Raw genomic sequence first — 26910 nt, forward strand, 5'->3', positions numbered from 1 at the left:
GGAAAAGAAATGAACTTAAATGATTTTAGCAAATGGCTGCAATATAACAAAAAGTGAAAAATTTAAGGGGGTCTGAATACTTTCCGTACCCACTGTATATATATGTGTATATATATGTGTATATATATATATATATATATATATATATATATATATATATATATATATATATATATATATATATATATATACACACACATACAGTGAGGAAAATAAGTATTTGAACACCCTGCTATTTTGCAAGTTCTCCCACTTAGAAATCATGGAGGGGTCTGAAATTGTCATCGTAGGTGCATGTCCATGGTGAGAGACATAATCTAAAAAAAAAAATCCAGAAATCACAATATATGATTTTTAAACTATTTATTTGTATGATACAGCTGCAAATAAGTATTTGAACACCTGTCTATCAGCTAGAATTCTGACCCTCAAAGACCTGTAAGTCTCTCTTTAAAATGTCCACCTCCACTACATTTATTATCCTAAATAAGATGCACCTGTTTGAGGTCGTTAGCTGCATAAAGACACCTGTCCACCCCATACAATCAGTAAGAATCCAACTACTAACATGGCCAAGACCAAAGAGCTGTCCAAAGACACTAGAGACAAAAATGTACACCTCCACAAGGCTGGAAAGGGCTACAGGGAAATTGCCAAGCAGCTTGGTGAAAAAAGTTCCACTGTTGGTGCAATCATTAGAAAATGGAAGAAGCTAAACATGACTGTCAATCTCCCTCGGACTGGGGCTCCATGCAAGATCTTACTTCCTGGGGTCTCAATGATCCTAAGGAAGGTGAGAAATCAGCCCAGAACTACACGGGAGGAGCTGGTCAATGACCTGAAAAGAGCTGAGACCACCGTTTCCAAGGTTACTGTTGGTAATACACTAAGACGTCATAGTTTGAAATCATGCATGGCACGGAAGGTTCCCCTGCTTAAACCAGCACATGTCCAGGCACGTCTTAAGTTTGCCAATGACCATTTGGATGATCCAGAGGAGTCATGGGAGAAAGTCATGTGGTCAGATGAGACCAAAATAGAACTTTTGGGTCATAATTCCACTAAACGTTTTTGAAGGAAGAAGAATGATGAGTACCATCCCAAGAACACCATCCCTACTGTGAAGCATGGGGGTGGTAGCATCATGCTTTGGGGGTGTTTTTCTGCACATGGGACAGGGCGACTGCACTGTATTAAGAAGAGGATGACCGGGGCCTTGTATTGCGAGATTTTGGGGAGCAACCTCCTTCCCTCAGTTAGAGCATTAAAGATGGGTCGATGCTGGGTCTTCCAACATGACAATGACCCGAAGCACACAGCCAGGATAACCAAGGAGTGGCTCTGTAAGAAGCATATCAAGGTTCTGGCGTGGCCTAGCCAGTCTCCAGACCTAAACCCAATAGAGAATCTTTTCTCCGTGTTTCTCAGCGACAGGCCAGAAACCGGACTGATCTAAAGAAGATCTGTGTGGAGGAGTGGGCCAAAATCCCTCCTGCAGTGTGTGCAAACCTGGTGAAAAACTACAGGAAACATTTGACCTCTATAATTGCAAACAAAGGCTACTGTACCAAATATTAACATTGACTTTCTCAGGTGTTCAAATACTTATTTGCAGCTGTATCATACAAATAAATAGTTAAAAAATCATACATTGTGATTTCTGGATTTTTTTTTTAGATTATGTCTCTCACAGTGGACATGCACCTACGATGACAATTTCAGACCCCTCCATGGTTTCTAAGTGGGAGAACTTGCAAAATAGCAGGGTGTTCAAATACTTATTTTCCTCACTGTATATATACATATATGCATACACACACACACACACGTTTTTTTTTTTTTTTTTTTAAACCAAGCATTTTATTTACATTTTTTAAAACATTGTAAACTGCTGATATTCACAAATGCTATTACAATAAACAAGGTTAAAAAAAAACAACAGCCAATTTTATGTTTGGCATTTCTTCTCCCAAACCATACAGAAGATTTAAAACGATCCGTGACTTAAAAATCCAAGTTACATACTGAATAGTGTGTTCTGTTACAGTTATTGTTAAATAATAATTAAAATCTAATTGTGTGTTAATAGTTGTCTCCCCCTAATGGACGTCTTGATAATCATATATTGTGTTACCATGTGACTAATAAGATGACCAACAAGGAAGTTAGCATTTTCCATGATGTGCAGTTTTGAACATGTGCTACAGTGATTCGGCAACAATCTGCATTCCTCCATGGCCTTTGGTAGCTTCGTCGGTATGTTTATTGTTTCTTATTCATGTAGCATTAATAACATTTGATTATTTGTTGGATTGGTAATTCATATGTTTGTTTATATATGTACCTTTTTGCATGGGAAAGAGAGCTGTAATGTTCCTTTGTTTACTATGATATACCTGGTAAATCGATATGGAGGGATATAGCATTTGTAAGTGTTTACTTGTGTGTGTGTATATTGAAAGTGAATTTTATTATTTATTGTTTACTTTCTTTATCTCCTAGTTTTACCTATCCTTATTAAAGCTTGAAAAGAGGCATTGGATAAATCGTGTCTGTGATTTGATGAGGGTGGAGTTTAGCTTGCTGTCGAAATATACAGAGGACGTATATAGAGGACAGTACACCAAGAATTTTACATGCCATTACACCCCTACTAATCACAAAGTACACTAGTAAGATTTTAAAACGATACTGTGGTTTAAACAAGCATTGTACATGTTTAATTCATGTTTCTACAAAGGACATGAACAATCACCCAGATGTGGTGATACAACTAAAACAATAACAATTCTTATAAAAGCAAAAGATGAATAATATACAAGCATCACATGACCACTTCACTGTCTTAATTCCAACCAGCACCCCCACAGACACCTCCACAATTCTTATTCCAAATCTACCCTTTCATATCCAAATCTTAAGCAATGATGGGTCATTGTTACAGCTCCCTCACTTGTTATAAACATCATTTGAGATGGCAGAGTAAACAAGAGCTCTGGAGCTACTCTCAGTACTCTGTTATGTTTTGGTATCGAGAGTGTTTTCACAGCTGGGAAGAGTATCCCCTAAAAACATTCCTCACTGCCTAGAAATCTCCTTTCACCTCATGAAGCACAGCACCAGCTGATCAGGCAAAAATGTGTAGAGAGATAGCGATGCTAAGAGACGCACAAAAACACACAGAGCGCAAAAAGGGAAAAAAAAAATAATGAAAATTAAAGTTGTCGAAAGAAAACACATTCATTGTTTAATCATATTGGATAAAATCAAGAGCTTGGAATCACACACTCACTACTAACAGTATCACAGCTTCTCACCATTAATATTGATTAACTAACAAAATAGATAACGACAGCAAACGACACCTGGCTCATCAGGCTCATCAGGCTTGTAGCCACCAGCAATTGTAATTTCAGACACTTATTCTCTCCAAGGAGTGACTCACTGATAATAAAGATGAATAAGCATCTTTCTCAATACTTTCATCTGTAATCTCTCTCACTGCCAGCCCCAAACTGATGCGCTCTCATGAAATAATATGCAGTCTTATTCAAAAGATTTTAAACACAATATATTTTTATCATTTTATAGATTGCACAATATGCAAATCTAATCAATAGGGGTTCGTGCACTAATATAAAATAGTTCGATCTAGATCACATGTAACCAGAAATGGATAAAATCCGTCACTGATTAGCCTCATGTAGCATACCTTATATTAAAACTAGAAGCAAACTATAATAGTATCCAATCATGAGCTGCTTTCTAATGAAAGTGACAGAGCTAAGCAGCTCTGGCTGACCCTATTTCCCCAAAATATTCTGGATTACTGATCGAAAGGTTGGGAGTTCGAATCCCAGGATTCCCAAGCTGCTGATTTGGGGCCCTTGAGCGGCCCTTAATCCTCTGTGCTCCAGAAGCGCTGTAACATGGCTGACCCTGTGCTCTGACCTCAGCTTCCTAACAACGTTGGGATATGAGAAGAAAGAATTTCACTGTGCTGTAAAGTACCTTTCTTTTAATTCATTCATGGATTATTAAAAACACCTCACAGAGGACATGCTCCTGCACATACTGCAATGAAATGTCAAATTCTTCAAGGCTGCATGAAATTACAATGCCTTTTGCCATGCTACAACAATATCCTTATAAAATATCACCATCTGTTCTCTTGGTGTAGGACTTGGACATGATTTTCTGAACATAGATCTAGTATCCTGGATACAAACAAGGACAAGCAATCCAAGAGTGAGTGATAACCACCAACTTTAATTAAATACAAGAACTATCATAGGGTATCATAAACAATGCTTTATAAACTACAAACATATTGCTACTAGTATATTTCAGATAATGGCCGATCTGCTTGGCTTACAGCCATCATGGGGCCATAAACTAATAATACGGTCTGGTGTGACAATTAATGGCATGCCTGCTATTCCACAGCTCCTCACTCACACGCACATACACACTCCGCCACACCCGTTCATTTCTGAAAGAGTTAAAACCCAGCCCTAATAGTAAAACTACGTGGCCGTGAAAAGAAAAATCCTGGCTATGTAATTAATTTGGCATTCATTGGCATAGTAATTTCTTTTATCATGAGATACTGCATTCAAGCTGCACACCTGTTTTAAAGAGCAGACAATGATAGATAATGTTCTGAAGTGGAGATAAGAGTGACCGAATGCACAAGTCATGCAGGCTTATGTGAAGTCATGCTACAATCATCTAGAGCCAATAAGCACGAGACAGAACATGTCACAACCTGGTTAGCAGCATATAATAATAAGGCTGTATTTATAACTAAAGTTAATTCATTTTGCAGTTAAGATTATTTGGCTTGCTGCAATTTGCCTTAAAGCAAAATGACGAAAACACAGTTCATAACAACAATGTTTAAGTGTTGCAATATTAGTATATTATTGGTGGTAGTAAAAAAAAAAAATTCAGAAGTTAGACATTTTGTAGACAAAATATTTTAAAATGTGGGGGGGAATTAAAAAAAAACTGCCTAGTTGAATTGCTGCGTTTCAATGCAAACTGTCAGGGTGGCATGGCAGCTGGGGTTCACTGCAGCACATGGCACTGCTAATGAAGAATTAGCTTTCTAGTGACACAGGATTACCCCAATAGGAAGTTTGTCATTTCAATATCTATAACCAGTTACATCATGAGCCAAACTTATATTATGTGTGTCAAACTAAGCACATCTAAGAATACCTGGCTTCTTTAGAAACTACACATGATGAAGGCCAGCGTGAGAGTTTGTGCAGCCACAGTTGAGCTGAAGAACATATGAACATATTAAACCCATTTTACTGTCTAATCACTTCAAGCCATTACTGTTTTATGGACACATTCGAGAGCGTGTTACACACTGACAAAAGGTTTAATAGTTAAAAGTGAGCCCGACAGTGCAACATTAACACTGTCCCACACATGTTATGAATTTCCCTGCATTTAACCAACAAAACACAGCGGATAAACGAAGTCATGTCCCAAGCAAATATACACAGAGGCCAAAACAAAACCATAAACCTACAATTTGGCAGCTGAACAGTGAAAGCGCTTCATGCACTGTTAAAGTCAAACAGACAGACAGCTGCCACAGATATACCAGAAATACGTGCTTTAACATTTAACTACTGAATAAATTCCTATGAGAGAAAAAAAAGTGTCAAAGAGCCAAGAAGGTTTCACTCTGTGTTTGTTGAAAGGTTTTTTTTTTTTTTTGCTTTCTTTCTATCACTTACTCCCAGAAAGTCTTTTGTTCTTAATCAGCATGTCCTTGGAGGCTACATCTCCATATTTCTAAAGCAGCCCTAATAAACAAAATAATGCAGAGTAACAGGAGGGACCAATCACCAAACCTCTGCTCTCCTCTCACTCACCTTGACAGCACTTGACATGGCTGAGATAGTTGGCAATCCACACGTTCTGATACATTTTGGAAAAAAGATAAAGAGAAGACTGGAATGAGGACAACTAGAGAGAGAGAGGAAAAAAGGACAGAGATGGAAATAAAGGAGGATGTGAAAGAGGTGGTGGGGGAGGAGGAGGAGGAGAGCAAGAGAAGGACTGAAGGAGGAGTATGGAGGGAGGGGACTGCGGGGAGGCAGCAGCGAACTTCAAGGTGATGCAGACTCGCCTGCAGGAGTCCTCGGACAGTCAGCGCTCATGCAGGGTTGAGGAAGAGAGTGAGTGAGAGAAAGAGAGAGTGAAAGAAGGAAATGGAGAGATAAGGCAAACAATAGCACAAAATGTGAAGAAAGAAAGAGAGGCTGAATATAAAGCAGAGAGAGTGATTAGCATTAGCATGACAGAGACAGGGCAGCAGGATGAACAACGTAGAGCAGCTCCTCTGAAAGTGCACTCGTTTAAGTGTTTCGTCCGTTAGAGCTGGATCTGGACTGCATAGAGCTGGATCAGAGCCTACTGACTGCTGGCAGAAGAACAGCTAACAGGCTAATGCAGCACTGTGCTAAGCTGTTCAAATAATGCTAATCAGATTACTGAATTGAAAAGGGGAAGGGTGTGTGGTTGTGTGTGTGTTTATGCACTGTACTTTTAAAACCAAAGCACAGCAGAGGAAGAATGAAGAAAGAGAGAGAAAGGAAGGACCGCCCCACAGGAATGAGAAATTCCACTGAGCGATGACACATGGACAGCGCTAGTGCAGAATGAGAGCAAGAAAGAGGGGGAGAGACACTGATCATACAGCATAATGAACAGAACTACCTCTAAAGTGTGCGAGTGCGTGTTTGTGTTAGGGGGGTTTCACTTTACCTATACACGGAGCAAGTTCCTCCAAAAAAGAACCCTGCATTCCTGTAGCAAATACCCCAGTTGTACAATAGTACAAGGACACTTGTCTAAATGAATTACAATAAAGTTATTTCTCTATTCTTTCACATATACCACCTCACATTCAACACATCTGCTTCAACACTGATACCAAATTATATAGTGATGAAATATTTACTCTATTAGACCTGCTTTATCACTGGTGAAAAACCCTACGTCAGCCCCTAAAGCATTCATCTATTTAATTCTTTAATTTACAGACTAAAGGACCTAAAATCTGATACCTCACAAATGGCGACATGGAATGCATGATCAAAAGTATGTGAATACTTTATCACAGTTGTGTGCTTTAACATCCCATTTCAAAGTTTGTCCTCTCCTCTGTTTTAATAACCTCAAATCCAATGGGACGGGTTTATCCTAGATTTTGCAACATGAATGTGGATATCTGCCCATTTACCCACTAGAGCATTAAAAAAAAGGCAATGCTGTATATGTTTCATATACAGCATTTCATATACAGCATTCATGTCCATGTTTCATTCCATAGTAAGTTCAATGGGGTAGAGGTCAGGGTTATGTGTAGAGCCAGCACAAATCCAGCCCTTTGAATAAATTGGTAAAAAAAAAAACCCAAAAAAACATGGTCAAGACAGAAGGAAGACAAAACACAAAAAAACATTGCAAAAAGAACAGAAATACATTTTGAGGGACTGAAAAAGAAGGTAGGGGGTAAGGAAGATAATAAAGTTTTGAAAGATAAATTAATAATAAACATTGGATAGTGGAAAGGGAGGCAAAATGAAACCAGCTGCAAAGCAAAAGAGGATCAAAAAGGAAAGATGTAGACATGCTAGAAAAAAGGTGGGTAGAGGGGGAGATATGGCCAGAGAAAGGGTTAGAACACCGTTGGTGAGAGGTCAAGGGCACATGCAGAATGGCATTTAGACTAGACTATTTCTGGCACATTATCCTGCCTTCAATGTTTCCACTGCAACACTTATCACTGAAACACGCTCTCATGCAGACACAGTTCCTGCAGAAACTGGGAGAGAACTGAAGCAAAAATGAACATTGTCATTTAAATACACATGGGCACTTCCCCTATAGCTTAAACCCTGCAAATCAGAATGATGTGAAGGCTGTGTAAGAGATCTAAAGCCCCTTTTTCAGGAACCATTACAGAACACGAACTGACAAGATCAAAGACATTCCACAGCATGAGCTAATGCTCCAAATAATCAGCACTTGAGATTCTATAAGGTTGGGACTAAACCCACCACTGACTATATGATGTCTGACTTCAACTGGAACCTACTAAGTGGTTTATTCATCTGTGGTGAGGGCTACACTTCTCATTAGACATAATAAACTGTATAAAATGGTCCTGTACGAGAACGTTTGTCTCAAGAGACACATGGAATACGCATGACCTCATCCCATTATGTAAAGCGCATTGTTAAAGGTTGATGGCACATGCATGGGTGCCTGTGGGTGCACACAAGGGTACAGATTTTCAGCTTGGCCTGATGTTGCTTATGTGATACTCCACTGGGAAGTAAATCTTTAAATAAGATCCAACTAAACTGGAGACAGTAAACTCAAGTACACTGCTTAAGAGGGATAAAGGTACAAGTTAAGACAAAGGTGACCTATTATGCTTTGTAACCTTGATTACTTAACCTGATGACAATAAATTAAAACATGTCTGAAAACGTGCGTGATTGCTGCCATTTTATTCTGGATTTTTTCAATTACATTTTTTGACATTACTGTATTAAAGTTTATAACTTGAAATCACTGAATTTGCACTTAATTTTTTTAAAGTGCTGGACATTACATCTTCCACATATGGTTTTTAAAGGGGAAAAAAAAAATATGGAATTCTCTTTATCAGATAAATTAAAGATTGAAAAGTAATATATATACAGTGAGGAAAATAAGTATTCGAACACCCTGCTATTTTGCAAGTTCTCCCACTTAGAAATCATGGAGGGGTCTGAAATTGTCATCGTAGGTGCATGTCCACTGTGAGAGACATAATCTAAAAAAAAAAAATCCAGAAATCACAATATATGATTTTTAAACTATTTATTTGTATGATACAGCTGCAAATAAGTATTTGAACACCTGTCTATCAGCTAGAATTCTGACACTCAAAGACCTGTTAGTCTGCCTTTAAAATGTCCACCTCCACTACATTTATTATCCTAAATTAGATGCACCTGTTTGAGGTCGTTAGCTGCATAAAGACACCTGTCCACCCCATACAATCAGTAAGAATCCAACTACTAACATGGCCAAGACCAAAGAGCTGTCCAAAGACACTAGAGACAAAATTGTACACCTCCACAAGGCTGGAAAAGGCTACGGGGAAATTGCCAAGCAGCTTGGTGAAAAAAGGTCCACTGTTAGAGCAATCATTAGAAAATGAAAGAAGCTAAACATGACTGTCAATCTCCCTCGGACTGGGGCTTCATGCAAGATCTCACCTCGTGGGGTCTCAATGGTCCTAAGGAAGGTGAGAAATCAGCCCAGAACTACACAGGAGGAGCTGGTCAATGACCTGAAAAGAGCTGGGACCACCGTTTCCAAGGTTACTGTTGGTAATACACTAAGACGTCATGGTTCGAAATCATGCATGGCACGGAAGGTTCCCCTGCTTAAACCAGCACATGTCCAGGCACTTCTTAAGTTTGCCAATGACCATTTGGATGATCCAGAGGAGTCATGGGAGAAAGTCATGTGGTCAGATGAGACCAAAATAGAACTTTTGGGTCAGAATTCCACTAAACGTGTTTGGAGGAAGAAGACTGATGAGTACCTTCCCAAGAACACCATCCTTACTGTGAAGCATGGGGGTGGTAGCATCATGCTTTGGGGGTGTTTTTTTTGCACATGGGACAGGGCGACTGCACTGTATTAAGGAGAGGATGACCAGGGCCATGTATTGCGAGATTTTGGGGAACAACCTCCTTCCCTCAGTTAGAGCATTGAAGATGGGTCGAGGCTGGGTCTTCCAACATGACAATGACCCGAAGCACACAGCCAGGATAACCAAGGAGTGGCTCTGTAAGAAGCATATCAAGGTTCTGGCGTGGTCTAGCCAGTCTCCAGACCTAAACCCAATAGAGAATCTTTGGAGGGAGCTCAAACTCCGTGTTTCTCAGCGACAGGCCAGAAACCTGACTGATCTACAGAAGATCTGTGTGGAGGAGTGGGCCAAAATCCCTCCTGCAGTGTGTGCAAACCTGGTGAAAAACTACAGGAAACGTTTGACCTCTGTAATTGCAAACAAGGGCTACTGTACCAAATATTAACATTGACTTTCTCAGGTGTTCAAATATTTATTTGCAGCTGTATCATACAAATAAATAGTTTTAAAATCATATATTGTTATTTCGGGATTTATTTTTTTAGATTATGTCTCTCACAGTGGACATGCACCTACGATGACAATTTCAGACCCCTCCATGATTTCTAAGTGGGAGAACTTGCAAAATAGCAGGGTGTTCAAATACTTATTTTCCTCACTGTATATATATATATATATATATATATATATATATATATATATATATATATATATATATATATATATATATATATATATATATATATATATATATATAAAAATATCTTGAACTAAGAAAATAGATGTTTTCAAGTTAAAAAAAAAAAAAAAAAAAGGACAATGACAAAGTTACTTAAATACCAGTGGCAAATAGTTTTAACTTGAAAACTATTGCCAGGTTATTCCTTTCATATCCTGTTTTAACCAAATCTCAAAAATGGCATTTGCATCAACATATCTAAAGCAAGCATATGTATGCATAGAGACATAACATTTTCACTCTAATGCTATGTATGCAATGTTTACGAGTGGTAGCATTATTACAATTTGGCACTGAGGTACAGTAATGGAATTTTCAGAATGTGGAAAGTCTACGTAGTCTCACCAGTCTAAAGAAACCTGTCAGCATTTCCATTTGGTTTGCTTTGCAAGACCTTGCTTGTGTTTACATACACCATATAAATCATACACATGACGTGGGCTAGACTTAAAAGAGGTACATTTATATATTATGTACTCTATATAGCAGAGTGGTAGAGGTTAGTTTGGTTGAAGTATGTTAATGTAGAATGTGTGTTACAGAACACTTGAGTGACAGGTTTATACACGATTATGCAACATATGCTTGTGCCAGAATGTTGACAGAATGGTGCTGTGGATCGGCTCCATTAAAGTTTCTTTGTGACTTGGTTGCACATTTTATTTTTTACTTTCTCTATACTTTACAGTGCATGAACCACGTATCAAAAGATCAGTAATTCTTTCGTACTTAACTAGTAACACTGACTGCAACATTTTGTCATTAACACAGTATCTGATGTTGAATCACATTACAATGCTGAATAAATATGGAACAATTATCTGTAGTGGCTCATTAGCAGGCAAAACTGACTCAGTATTTGAGAAATGGTCTACCTATTTTTCAATCTAGATCTGCATAAAGCTTACATTTCAAATGAAAAGCAGAGAGATGTCATTCTTTTGATAATGATGTTTTCCAGATCCTTGACCATTAAATGGATTATATTATTATGGCTGTAAAAGTCTGTTAAAAATCTGTTTAAGTCTATCTTACCAAAAAAAAGAATCACATTACAGTACCCTGGCCTACACCTAAAGTGCTCAATGTATACCTGCTCACTGTGGTTTACCTAGATTTCAGTCTGGCTCCCCCTAGAGAAACTAACTTGTTTATACAATATATTTTCAAAGCTTCTTAGCAAAGTACTTTATTAGGTGAAAATGTCTGTATAAATCGTATCTTACTTTATCTTAAGTAATCAGTAACGTAATCAAATGCAAATACCAAAGGTTTTAATCGCAGGACCCTGACAAGAGACCTAGACAGCAAATTTTGTACTGAAGATAGACAGAATGATAGAGATTGTTTTATATTTGGAAACTATTGAAATATTAATGATCACTAGAACATAAAACTAAAGGGAGTATTAAAACACAGCTGGCCAGGTAGTTAACAGAAAGCTATTTGTCATATTAATACAATAATTTCCAGAAAGATTTGTGGACACCTGACCGTAAAAATTTGTATGTGCCTTTTGAACATCCTATTGCCCATTTAATTCCATTTGCTGCTGTAAAGACCTCCACTCTTCTGGGAAGATGTTCCACTAGATTTTGGAGTGTGCTTGTGGAGATTTGCGCTCATTTAGCCGCAAGGACGTTAGTAAAATCAGGAAAGATGTAGGGTGAAGAAGCCTGGGATGCAGTCAGCGTTTCAATTCATTTCAAAGGTCTTGAATAGGATTGAGGTTGGTGCTCTATAGCAGGCCACCCAAAATCTTTCAATCCAACTTCTGTAAACCATATCTTCATGAAAAGTACTTGAGAGTGCAGAGAGGCATTGTCATGCTGTTACAGGTTTGCATCAAGTGACAAGTAAAAGGAAAATGTAATGCTACTGCATTCAAAGACATCCTACAACTGTGTAACTCCAATTTTGTCAGAACAGTTTGGGGAAGAATTACATTTAATCTCCACAGATTTGTTCATTTGAAGTTTTCAAGTACCAGCTCCCCATTTACAAAGTGATATTAAATCAACACGGCAGTGTTTTAAATGAATTTATATTGCTTAAGATTAACGCATAGTCAAAGTGACCCACTATATCTATAACACAGATGATACTAATTGCTGGTTTGGGAAGGTAATCAACAACTTTACAGTTATCAATGACATAAGCTGGCTTGCAACTACTATAATGCTAGAATTCACTGACTAGCTTAGAGTAGTGTAATCTATTCTACAATTACAGCTGAAAATGTTGCATGAAACTTTGATGTTCACTAGAGAAGAGTGACAGTAGCCACTCAGGCATGTAACTGAAAATGTGCAGTTAAAGCAGCTTTGTTATACCAAAGTCAGGCTTTTGTGAAGGCATTAATGTTATTTTTCCCTACTGCGCATGTTAAAATGTGAAGAGAGGGACAATTTTGCTAAGACAACTTGACAATTACCACTTACAAGGTACTATGAACACAGAGTATACTTGTATTTAATTAAGCATATCTATCTATCTATCTATCTATCTATCTATCTATCTATCTATCTATCTATCTATCTATCTATCTATCTATCTATCTATCTATCTATCTATCTATCTATCTATCTATCTATAAAGTGGGAGAACTTGCAAAATAGCAGGGTGTTCAAATACTTATTTTCCTCACTGTGTATGTATGTGTATATATATATATATATATATATATATATATATATATATATATATATATATATATATATATATACACACACACACACACACACACACACACACACACACACACACACACACACACACACACACACACACACACACACACACACACACACACACACACACACACACACACTAAACCAATAAGCACTATACTCTCAGATTTGCCGCATTTACTTTGTATAGACAATCATTCTGAAGAACGCAGAAAATAAAAATCTGTCTTCCGATTGCATTCAGTTACAAAATGTTAAATTTACTTGTACTGACCTTTAAATGCACGTTCATTGTTTTGGTTTAATAGCTATTCAAAAGGACAGGATGGAGCTGTGGGGTCTCCAACAGAGCTCTGGCTCCCTAGCAAACAGAGACACATTCCACCATCCAGAATGAGAGCTGACGAGGGAGATATTCTTACCGGAGCTTGTGGCAATCTGGACTCGGATCTTAGCTCCAGATCACAGTGCGGTTGATCTGATCTTTCTAACATCAAAGTGAGTGCAGAGGGTATGGCAGGGGGCTGAGGTTACTCGAAGTCTGTAGAGTTGGAATGGGCAGTGTTGTGAGACTACAGATGAAAGGTTAACTTGACTAAACTCTAAATTAGGGTTGCTTGACAACTGTATGATGATTTTCCTGCTCAAACTCACCCGGGATTAAAGTGTTGGACTTCATTTCTAGAACAAACTGATGACACATATGGTGAAAGTATCACAGTTTCATGTTATATGGTTGGAAAGTTACCTCATCATTGACTTACAAAATACAGATTAAAATGTGTTTTTGTATATTGCATCTGCCAGTTCCAGTGTTTCTCATCCATTTGAATCCAGCTGCAACTTTCGAAAACTTTCAAAATCCCCTCCCTTTGGCCTGCAAAAATCATTCTAGTGCCACCTTCGATTTCTCCACACACGGAATACACACTGCACTGAAAATCTTTCCATGTAATCTGGAATTTTTGTAAACAATACATTGGTACTTCTGCTTGGATTACAATCATGCTATTAGCATTAGCATAATGGTTTTCTAATGCACAGGAGCTTTTTACATTATTGACCATAGCTAAATGAAAACAACCATCTATTAAGGCTAAACAGTGCTGCACTCTGCTGCACTAAAGACAATGTGATATAATGACAATGACGGAAACTTCGTGGAAGGGCTTTCTTGAAATGTATGCTTTGCAGGATGCAACATTTACAGGATTAGATTTTTTGTTACATAGACAAGGATGTGAACATGCCAAATCAAACGTGCGGAGGATCCGCTGTGGCGACCCCTAACGGGAGAAGCCGAAAAGAAAGACAAGGATGTGAACAGAGACTTTTACAGAACCATTAATAAATTTGTTTCTTAACCTTTTACCACTGACATGCATTTTGAAATGACCATGACTCCATGATATTTTTAAGAGTTGGTTATCATACAGAAAAATTTCTAACCATCACAAACTATTCTGGCTTTTTTAGATTGTCTTACCACCTGTACTGGGATACATATTGCAATTCTGACCATGGGCAAGCTTTAGAAAATGTCTTGATATTGATTGCTAAATTTGGTTTAATAAGGGACGAAGAGTGGGCCAGCTGGCAGAATAGCCATGCAGTTCTTATCAGTCTTTGTACTTCCAAAGAACCCTGGGAAAAAAAGTTTTTTTTGCCACTTATTCGTCAGTACAAACCTGCTGTTAGCTCACCATAGATATTGTCTAACTAGCAACCTAGTTGTGACAGTAATTCAACTCTGATGCACTATACAGAAAGTTCTGTAGCGTATTCAGAACTTCATTCTCAATGTGTCCTGTGGAAAAATAATAATTTTAATTCAACAAACAGTATAAGGTCAAAACAACAAAGCTTCCCATTTCCCTAAAATAATCACAAACTGCTGCACACCTCTCTCTGCCCATTGCCCCAATAAGGACAGGTGTTTGCTGAGTGGATGCTTTGCTCAAGAGTCCATTCTTTTCCCTAGCTGGAAGCTTGTGTTGGTCACTGATGTCAGTGCACCCATGGGGTTACATGAGGCATTCGTGTGTGTTTGTGTATATTAGTCAGTGCCAGCAAAAGCACTGCTGACACAATGGCCATGCAACTCACCACACGGAATAGGATAGTATATCATTATGGAATATGTAGAGGGTAGTGTATAATAGTGTACAAATTCCTTCCTAAATAAAAAGGTACATTTATATGGTTAACCTTTAAATTAAAAATGGGAGCAAATATACAATAAGACATGCCAAGGAAACAAAACTGGATGTGTCAGTAGATTCAACCTCTAGTGAAACAGAAAAACAAGAAAACATTCTACCAGAGGGTATATGAGTGAATGACAGGAGCTGGGAGGACAGTAGCTACACTAATCCGACACATGATAATGTGTTATAAATAAAATTGTGTGTAGTGATTTAGGTGCATCTCCAGTATCTGTGAGAGATTAACATTTCTGCCATCTTTACCATTGTACAAATATGGCTGTTCGAGACACAGGAAAGGTTTTTGGCCTCTGTGTTACCCTTGACATTATCCTTAACTTGTTTATATAATAAATAAAAAAAAAATTATAATAATAATAATAATTGTTTTAACTCGATTGTAATCAAGTCTGAACTGATTCTGAGAAAACTGACGAAAAGTACATTGGCTTCTAATATACTTGATGGTCAAATTCTCAGACATAAGTGAATCTAAAAACAGATTTGTATGTTTTGGCTACATGTGTGTTTGCAGTCAAATGTTTCAATTCCACATTGAGTGTGCTTTGGAAATATTTTGTATACTGCATGTCTGACCAATGATCTTTACATAATTTCCTCCATACTTGTTAGTTTCGGTGCTACATTTGCATGGAGGAGTGTAAAAAGCTTGAGAATCTAGAAAAGATACAGTATGGATAGATAAAGTTGCACTACTGGTAAAAGTGATTATTTCACAGATACTGAGAATGGTAATTGGAAATTATAGAGGTCACAAGATAATCAAATAACTGCAGCATTCTTTAATATGTTTAGCGTTGATGAAAAGGTAAACTCAAAGACATTTCTTTAAAAGTTCAGAAGGTTTGGCTGCTGGAACATCTTAGTGCAAGAGAGAAAGTTTCTAATCTGACATAAGATAACTGACAAGTACCTAGAGGTGTGTCTTTTAAAAATCCCTTAATGTTGGGGGGTACAAAGCTAGAAGCACCACACAGACTGTATTTTATTCACCCGCTGAGATAATTACAGACAGAGACAGAGACAGAGAGAGAGAGAGAGAGAGAGAGAGAGAGAGTGTTTCTCCAAATATTACACATGGTCCATCATTTGCCTTTACTCTCAGCAAATAAAAGTGACTTTGCCTCTTAAAAATCAACTGCTCGTGTGTACTTCAAGCTGCAGGGACAAAGGCTGGCGTGTGAAGTGTGTGGGAACGTGTGCGAGGTCTATTTTAGCTTCTATATTCTAAAGAGGAAAAAGCAGGTGGGGCTTAGAAGACAGCTGTAGAGGCTAGAGGATTAGTTAATCTGACACAACGGACATCCACAGAACCAGTCACACATTTATGAGGAAAACTTCATGCACCATATTTAGCTGCATTACTAAATTTACACTGACTCACTAAGAGTCATTAACTGATGTAATTGTCTATTTAATACCTGTATGACCACTGCAATCAGTTCTCTAATCATCAATACACAAGCTATTTAAATAGACATACACCAAATATAACATGAGAGAGCGTGTAAAAAACCTATATGACAGAGTTTGAGCCAATTGTCAGACATTAAGCAACTTTGGATAGTAAACTTGTGTGAGCTAAACTAGATGGATGGATGGACACTTGGATAAATAAATATGTTTAAATGCACACAAAGTAACAAACAAATAAATAAACAAGCACAGCATAATCATAAAACATTGACACTTGATACTCAGAAATAGGTATTATGGAAATTAATTATAATAATGTACTGAAAAAAATACACATCATCATCATCCCTAACATAGCTGACAAAACCAGCCAACCTTAAAGCAATTACTAAAAATAAAAACACTAACAGGAAGGAAAGAAAAAAAGTAACAGTGAACTTACAGTAGGTCCCTGTGTTGTCGTTCTGTTAATTACAGATAAGCCTTCATCAGAGAACAATTAACAGTTTTTTAGCAAACACCTTCAACTGTGCAGAATGTCAGTCAAAGACAGAGTGACAGGAGAGCAAGGGGCCACATATTGTAGACATGACATACATGAACCCCCCCCTTAGCCCCCACCCAATCCAATCCACACACCCACCCATGAAGAAAAATGAGAAGCCACTAGCTCCACTTGCTTCAGGGAGAAAATCAATGCACACAAATATAGCAACACGGTGCTTTCCCACCGCTGCTTCACCATGCCGGAGTGTGCCAACAACTACAGGCAGGCAATTTAAGGTGAGGGAGTGAGAAGTGCAAGCTGGTCAGACGAATGTAGGCCAGGGTCACACAAATGACCAAGTCTATGTCTAACCTCATCAAGTCTGTGTGTGTTCTGTTGGTTAGAATATTAAAAAGTTAAATCTAATTTAAATAGATTTAACATATATTCACTTGCACTGGACTGGCCCACCTCAGTGACACTTTAATACAGCACATGAACAACTAACAAAATCTCAGTCATATCCATACCCACACCCCTTTCTTTCTTATTTTGTAGATATATTTTAAAGATTTTTTATATACATTATAGTTTATACTTAGAAATATAATATAATAAAATAAAGTATTAAAGTATATTACATATACATTCATCCGTAGTGGACAGTCATAAAAAGCATTTCACTGCATGTCGTACTCTATCGATGTATTTGACAAATTCAAATTGATTTGATAAAATCAAGCACAAGACAAAGCATATGTTGACTATGGTGACTGAAAAAAAAAGTAACTGTGTAATACTTTAGCTCGAGCTTGTAATTTTATTTTTTATTTTGAGCACAATTGTTTTATTCATTCATTTTCAGTAACCACCACAAGTTCATCTCAGGGCACACCTCACTGATTCACTCCTACAATTTAGCATAGGCAATCCACCTACCAGCATATTTTTGGAGGCACTGGAGAAGCTGGAGTAAACCCATGTTGGACACAGGGAGAGTTTGCAAAACTCTATACAGACAATATCCTGATCTCAAGAAATATCCAATGATCCAGAGAGCTGTGAGACACAACTGTACACACTATACTACCAGTGTGGTTTTATGTGTGCTTGATAAACAGAATGGTCTCCAGTGCTAAAAATCTCTATAAAAAAATATCCAAAGTACAATATTTTACATAGAATAAAAAAAATACATTTGTAATTGTTAAAACCATTGGTAGTCATTACTGTAAGGAATGATTTTGATTGTTCAGTGTACAAAAATACTTAATACTTCCAATACTCTTAGAAATTAGTTAAGGAGCTAATTGCCTAACAGGGTGTGCAGTTTCATTTACTCCCTTATTAGACAATACCAAAGTAACTGACAAATGAGACATATAAGTCGACGGCTTAACTAGTAAATTTTACTGGACGTTAACCATAGGGATATCACTCAATATAATTTTCACTTAACACCACATAGTTCTGAAGGCAACCATTTTGCGCACTATATCTCCATCTAGTGCTCACTCTAGTAAAGCAATAACGGGTGCACAAAGTGTATGCACAATATTTTTGTTGTAATTAAGCACAATCTAAACAGAATTCATTGAAGCTCTTGGGGAAAGAAAAAATCAGCAATCTAAGGTGTGTACACTTGTGGCAGTTTACTTAAAGAACCGCATAGGCCTTTAAAAGCAATGTGAAAATACTGACCTCCATATCTGAAATATCCCAAAGCCAAGCAAGATGAAGCAGAGTAAATGTGCATCCACTTGTATATGAGAGGAGTGGGAGAAGGGGAGCGAGAGAATGTGTATATTAAAATGCCCAGTTAGTTCATTTGCCACAAATAAAACAAACTACTGTTTTCATATCAACCAATGCTGAATACAGGCTTGTTTCACTCTTTATACTGTAGCATTGAACAACAAACAAAAGCTGAAAGAGTCTCTTTTGTCCCCTTACCATGTCTCAGTCATCTCACTCATATTTACGTCACTGGATTTTTTCATCCAGCTTTCTCTTATTCACTGTTGCTTCATTCCTCTGAAGCCAGACTGAAGCTTGTATTCAACAGAGTATGACTGCATAATGCTGTGGTAGGTGGGTGTGTAATTAAGACAACTACACACATTTTGTTTTGTACATGCTTCCCATATTTTGTTTGAAACAGTTTTAGCATACGGGTTTAGCGAATACCAGAACAGTAAACATTTATATAACCAATATGAATCTGTCACTCAGGGGCACCTGAGTTTTACTGTTTGTGGTTCTTCCTCAAACTATTACAACAAAGTTGAAGGCACCCAAATGTATAGGCTTACTTTGGATATGGTAGCATTACAATTTCCCCTCATTAAGGGACCCAAACCTGTTCCAGCATGACAATGCCCCTCTGCACAAAGCAAGTTTCATGAAGATTTGGTTTACATATGAAGATGTGGTTCCATAATGACTGTATAAGACTGTAGAAAGAACATTACTGATAATCACACACTCCAGCAATCATGTTAGTTCTCACTCTCCAGTGTTCTGTATTGTTGAAAGATTTATAATCAAACTCTTGATGTCACCCAAATGAGGATGGGTTCTCCTTTTGAGTCTGGTTCCTCTCAAGGTTTCTTCCTCATAAAATCTAAGGGAGTTTTTTCCTTGCCACAGTCACCATGGCTGCTCATCAGGGATAAATGCACACCATTCACCTTAACTGTTGATTTCTGTAAAGCTGCTTTGAGACAATGTCTGTTGTGAAAAGCGCTATAGAAATAAACTTGACTTGGGTTGTAGTAAAAGGCCTACTATAGAGATCTGACCTCAACAATATTGAACACCTTTGAAACTAATTGGAACGCTGACTGCACTTCAGGACTCCTCACCCTACATCACCCTCAACTTTACTAATGCTCCTGTGGCTGAATGAGCACAAATCCCATAATTACAATCCAAAAAAATTTAGTGGAACATCTTTACAGAATAGTGAAGGTTATTATAAGAAAGAAATGGTGCAGTTACCCTTAAGGGGTTCTGTTTCATTAATGTGAATTCTATCTTAGACAGTATTTACACAAACAAGGTCAAAAAGTGTAAAGATTAACTTGCATAAGGACCAACACTTAAATTTAAATCTTGCCTATAGTTTGCAATGTTCCAGGACATTTCCATAACATATGCTTACATTTTTTTTTGTGAAAAGACTCACATCTACAGTATTGATTGGCACAAATAAAACTAAAACATCAAAACCAAACAAAACGTAAAAATGATCAACAAGATTAATGTAATCTGCTAAATCATAAAGATATAATGCAAACAACAGGTTATGATAAATTAAAAGTTATTCCTGTTCTTCTAGCCCTTCTAATTATACTGTATACCTTTATATATTTCCTCAGGGATCATGCATTATTTTTGTCAGAGGACCCATTAGAGGCTAAACTAAACACAGAAAAAAATCAGGGAAATCCTAATCTTGAGCAATGTAATGACTAATATTTTCATTCTATACAGACACTTTTGGTAACTAGTATGTAAAGGCATTCAACATTACCTTGTTTGTGCCAAAGTCCAAAGTCCTTCTGCATTGCATGATACTTCATAATGAGACATGCCTAGCTGCCCCAGATAATCCACATGGGTCTCCATAAGGATTTCTGAACCCCATTAGTGCATAATGATTGACATACAGACCCAGAATATGATGGACTGTTAGATTTTAGGGCTTTTTCTACACCTTAAAACAAATATAGAGTTGAGTAAAAAACAGGAAATTTTGCTGGAATGTTTCAGGTTTGCATGCCACATTAAAGGAAACTAATCTGTTAATCTGACTAATAATTTTCATCCTGTAAAGATAAAGCTTGATAAGAAAGAACATCTACAGGGCATTGGGGTTCAGCAAATATCTAAATCATATGCAATAGTCAAACATTTAATCATTTTTTATTTCTTAAAATCTTTTGAAAGAATGGTGTTTGCTTGTTTGTATTTAAGATTGCCAGATTCAATGGCTGTTTTAACGCCAATATTGAACATTTAATAAAACAATTAATAAAAAAAAAGGAAATAATTATATACAACTCTATTAAAGCTTCTTTACATTTACTTCTGCCATCTTATGAAACAAATCAGGCACGGTTTTGTGAATGTTATTCAGATTTCCAGTTCACTTCTATAGATTTGGGATTCTATGAATATTATGCTAGCCCAACACTTTACTTAACACATTAGAATTATAAAAATGCTTAGTTTACTTTATGTTTGATGTTATAGAGAAAGAGAACGAAAGAGATGGAATAACAGGAAGACTTGAAACTTAGAAGAATAAAAGAAATCTATGAGACAAAAATTATTTAAAGAGGAACCACAGTGTGTGTGTGTGTATATATATATATATTTTTTTTTTCCCCCAATCACACTGGTTTTGTTTTAACAACTTTTAAATAATATATACACCAGGTTCAACAGTAAACCTATGTAAGGCTGGAGTCATCCTCTAAAAATAATATCAGAGAGACAGAGACAGATGGACACAGAGAGAGAGAGAGAGAGAGAGAGAGAGAGAGAGAGAGAGAGAGAGAGAGAGAGAGAGAGAGAGAGAGAGAGAGAGAGAGAGAGAGCACACAGGATTCAGCTTGGTATACAAAGTTTCCAGAGAAACAGGACGCTCAGACAAAAGTTGTCATCAGTTGTGCAAATGCTTCTAAAGCTACATTGTAAGTTTGACAATTACCCTGCTAACTACTACCACATAAAACCAAGAGAATCCCTTTTAGCTGGCAATCAAGTTAAAAAAAAAAAAAAAAAAGAATTGACTTTACACATTATTGACAAGAATCCATCCATGACAAGAACATCACAACCAGGTTGATCATATCATTTTAAGATCACAGTTTATTGCAGCAATTTTAACTGGCTAGAACAGTCTGCTGTATTTGCCTAGATGCTTTATTACTTTACTACCATTTAGAAAACATAAAAATAATATTGCTTGCAAAGTCTTACTAGATCAATAACATACATTTAATCACTCACACAAAGGAATTATATATATAAAAAAAAATGATACACTGTGATAAAAAGGACAACACACTACATTTAAGTGAAATGTGCTCTTTAAGAATGGCAACCACGTAAGAACCTAAAACCAATCATACTAATCATTAGCTGAAGTTAGTCAAGGACAGCCTAGTTTCATTTGTTGCAGATTAGCTTTCATGAATGGAGAGGAATGATATTTTGACATTGATACTCTCCCTCTCTCTCTCTCTCTCATAATAGGTCATTAGGCAAAGGTAAACTATAAAGAAAATCTCTCAAATTATAATTCTCTCACTAGAACAACAACACAGGTGTGATCTCATCCTCTGTTTGTGTACACACACATTTATAGGACACACAGTAAAGAAAGAATGTGTATTTTGTGCGTATATTTATAGGCACGCATACACTTTGCCTTGGGCGGCAGTTTGGTTGTGCCTCAGATGTGCCTGTTTTTCACTCCGACAGAGGAAAAATAAAGCCGGCTTAATTGAAAAATCATGTTCAGCATTCTAAACAGAATAACTCAGATGAAGCCAAAGCCCTTGCTCTTGGGGACATCTATGTTACCATAGCACTATTCCAAACTTCAGTGTTGTTATACTGGGAACAACTTGGCTTTAACATCTCTGACTCCATTTATGATATCAGTCTACACTAAACCAAACAGGATAGATATTTAGAGTAGAATGTTATCACATATAAAGTCTCTATACATACAATATATGTTGTAAAGATTGCCAAAGTGCCACATTAGCAAACTGAGAATCATATTAGAGTGTTTTATAGCAGTAAGGTAAACCGAGACGAGAAAACGCTGAGTCAACACATTTTTCAACAAACCACTATTGACCACCTTTCACAGCAGCAACATTACAGAACATTTATATAAATTCAGTTCTGCATGTTGTTTGCAAAAGTCAAGAAAAATTAGGGAACTTCATCTCCATTATAATCTTTATTCTAAGGAACAGTTATTGTGTGCATGTGGTAGTTTATTCACTGTATTGGCTGAGGTGTTTCACAAAAATATAGAACATGCTCTGCCCTTCAGGAGGTGCTCTATTGCCATTCTTCTTACTTTCAGACCTCTTTATAAGCTTTGTTTTGAGGCTCTCATACTAAATTTAAATCAGCAGTGTCATAAAAAACATGCAAAAGGAAAATAGCATTGCATAAAACAACTGTTGGTTGAAACATGGCCTACACCTTTACACTCATTCGCACTAAACGATGAATTAGGACTAAAAGTAAAATGTGATTGAAAATCTGAAAATCCAAGTGTTGCCGAGTTTCTTCAAATAAACACTTCCTATCATTTTGTAAAATGTATTAATTGATTTTTTTCCATTATGTACTGGCTTAGTGTTTCCTTTTTGCAGTGACCTATTTATAAACACACTAAAACACAAACACTTAGGCACAAAAAGGCAACCTCAGTAGTCTCTAAAAGAAGTACACGCAAGCACTTTTTCCAGCCCTCGTAATCCATGATGCAAAGCCAGAGTGGCTCATTAGTGATCTGCACATCTGGGCACCTTATGTTTGCTCACTGGTTCTAAACAGACAAACGTATGAAAGGTCTTGCACTTGCACTAAATTAGAATCCCTTCATAAAGTTTTAGATTTTATATGTGTACGAAACAGGGTTATATGTTTGTTGGAGGCAGCTAACAAATCTCTCCAATTGTCCGTCCATCCATCCATCCATTTATATCATGAGAATACAAATTTTAATTTCAAATTTTATATTTTAACAATAAAAAGATTACTTTACTGTAATCCATGACTTTGCTGCCAACTTTAACAATTTGCACAGGCTAATAAAACAGAGGTCTTCTTTTTATAGCTCTCGAAATATATAATTACTTAAGGGTATAATTATCTTTTCATTGTCCAGTAACTCTGCTAATTTCCATTTTTTACTGTTTCTTTTAAAACCCCAGGGTTCAACTTTGGTTTCTTACCATGACCACCCACTATCACTTTGGTTAGCTAAATAATAAGCTACCTAGGAACATGGCTTAGCTGAGTCACCAAAGACAATCATTAGTAACATTCAGACTGAGACTACACTCACTGAGAGGCAAATTTGATCTCTACCTGTTGTCAACAAACCAACAAGGTGAGAAAGACCGGATAACAAACACTTACTATATAAATTTGGAATTGGCAGAAATTCCAAGACTGGACGTTCTATTAAATCCAGCTATACAAGTCATTATTTGCACACAGCATGAAGAAAAAAAAAATTACTATATGACTATGGCCTTAATGCAAAAAGCAGGAGCACCTACATGTCACAGCACACACTAAATGGCCATTTCATCACCATCCTGAGAAAGAAAATAGTCTCTGAGGTCTCAAGAGGCCTCTCCGACCACAGCGAGAGAGAGTTTTCAGGAGTAGGATGAGGCCCCAATACATCTGTTCTCCAACCTCATCCACCACCCATTCCTGGGCCTCTATCGATGATGTAAGCTTATGTAATGGGGTCAGCTGTAATTCAGAAATGAGGGGTGTCCTGGATCTGTGCTTGAGCATAACAGCATTATAGGAACATTGGTGGTAAAGGAATTCATAGCATGCTATATAACCAAAACCTTTTTTTGCATTATCTTGTCAATTTTTATAAATAGTAAGGTATGCATAAAACCAATCTAATGCATTATGAAAGGCTATTCTGTAATTATACTTGTTTAAAAGGTAATATACACACATATATATATATATACACACATACACACACACACACACACACACACATATACATATACACACACATATACATATATATACACACACATATACATATACATTATATATATATATATATATATATATATATATATATATATATATATATATATATATATATATATATATTATATATATATATATATATGTGTATGTAAAAAATTCTGGGCCGAAACCAAGGAAAGCAAGGCCGAAAACCGAAACACCGAAAGAAATTATGCCAATTATTATTACCATTGCATTTATGTCTATGAATGTGTACTAACCTTACTAAAAATCAAAGCATTTCAATTGCATAAATTAAATATTAAAGTTTCAAAGAATAAATCAATTACAAATTATGAAAATATTTATTTATAGCACATTGCAACAATGCACAGGATAAAATAAATTAAAATTCAAACTTAAATGTTTACCTTAAATGCACTCATGTGTACATTACATAATAATGTACAGGCCCTCTGGCCTGCTGAAAGGTTGTACCGCGTTTCTCTCATATTCAGCATAGCGATCGGGATGTTTGGATTTCAGGTGATAAATTAAACCCGACGTGGAGAAAGTCTTTGCAGACGAAATTTCGGCATTACATGTTTTGCAAATCGCTATCCGTGGGTCTTTCTCAGATATACTGAAATACGTCCACACCGCAGACATGTTGTTTCAGACATGCACGTGCGGGCCGCGGTTTCTGTTTGCGTCATCACAACAAACTGTTTCGGCGATCAAAGTCTTTCGGCCGAAAACCGAAAATGCACTTCTGGGCCATTTTCGGCCGAAAATTTTCGGTGGCCGAGTATTCGGTGCATCCCTAATAATATATATATATATATATATATATATATATATATATATATATATATATACACACACACACATACACACACATATATTATATATATATATATATATATATATATATATATATATATATATATATATATATATATATATATATATATATATATATTACACATATATATACATATATACATATATACATACACACATACATATACATACATACACACATACATACATACATATATACACACACATACATACATATACATATATATATATAATGACATGGGGTATATCGGTGGAAGAATGCTGAGGATGGAGCCGCCAGGAATCAGAAAAAAGAGGAACGCTAAGGATAAGGTTCATGGCTATGGTGAGGGAAGACTTGCAAGTTTAAAAGAGACAGATGTAGAGGACAGAGTAGAATGGAGATCCGCTGTGGGGAACCCTAATGGGAGCAGCCGAAAGAAGAAGAAGTAGTCAGTAAATTTCCTCCCAGTGGGAAGTGTTCAAGGTCTGATGACAACATGAATGTTATTAGGTTTCTAAAGAACGTAAGGAAACAACTGTTTATAGCTGATTTAATGTAAGGAATAACAACAACAAAAACACTATATATATATTTACCAAAAATGACTAATGATCTGACTCACATTAATGCATTATAAGAAAAATAAAGCCTGATGGTGCGTATATTAAATGAAAAGCAACTCCATTTTGTGTCAAGCCACATAACACCACCCCATCACTGATTATTCTCCTGTAACAGCACCCTGAGCCATCTTTTCACATAATATAAAAATAATTCTATTTCTAAACATTGCGTAGTGTTTCTATTTCTTTAAAGCACTTATTATCCTCTGAGTATATAGCTTTTACTTGCTATGGTATCCTTGTTTGCACTAAGAAAGGAGCTTTTTGGACACTGGTACTTTAAAAAGGCCATCACATTTCCTTAAGTAGGTCATATCCTTCCTCCTAATGTTCCAGCAGGGAATGGGAATAACACATATCTTTATAACTCATGGTAACAAAAACAAGTTACTTCAGTGGGCTGCATCGACATCCTCGGACCATGCTAGGGGATT

The 26910-nt window shown here is 36.7% G+C and overlaps 1 protein-coding gene across 42 annotated transcripts in view; it reads right to left on the reverse strand.

Moving 5' to 3' along the window:
* The window catches only part of svila (supervillin a), a 73459-nt gene that overhangs the window by 43295 nt on the left and 3254 nt on the right, over nucleotides 1–26910 (reverse strand). For 19 of the 42 annotated variants that reach the window (XM_083556737.1, XM_083556731.1, XM_083556761.1 and 16 more), the window contains exon 1: nucleotides 5895–6047. The exons of 14 other annotated variants lie outside the window; for them this stretch is intronic. In XM_083556737.1, coding sequence (XP_083412863.1) covers nucleotides 5895–5949 — 55 coding nt within the window. In that variant the 5' untranslated portion in view covers nucleotides 5950–6047. Of the gene's footprint in view, nucleotides 1–5894; nucleotides 6523–17194; nucleotides 17285–26910 lie in introns of those variants that run through there. 9 more of the 42 variants (XM_083556743.1, XM_083556742.1, XM_083556741.1 and 6 more) reach the window with 5 other exon arrangements.

The sequence above is a fragment of the Silurus aristotelis genome, assembly GCF_946808225.1.
Source record: "Silurus aristotelis genome assembly, chromosome: 12".
In the NCBI taxonomy this organism is placed as follows: Eukaryota; Metazoa; Chordata; class Actinopteri; order Siluriformes; family Siluridae; genus Silurus; species Silurus aristotelis.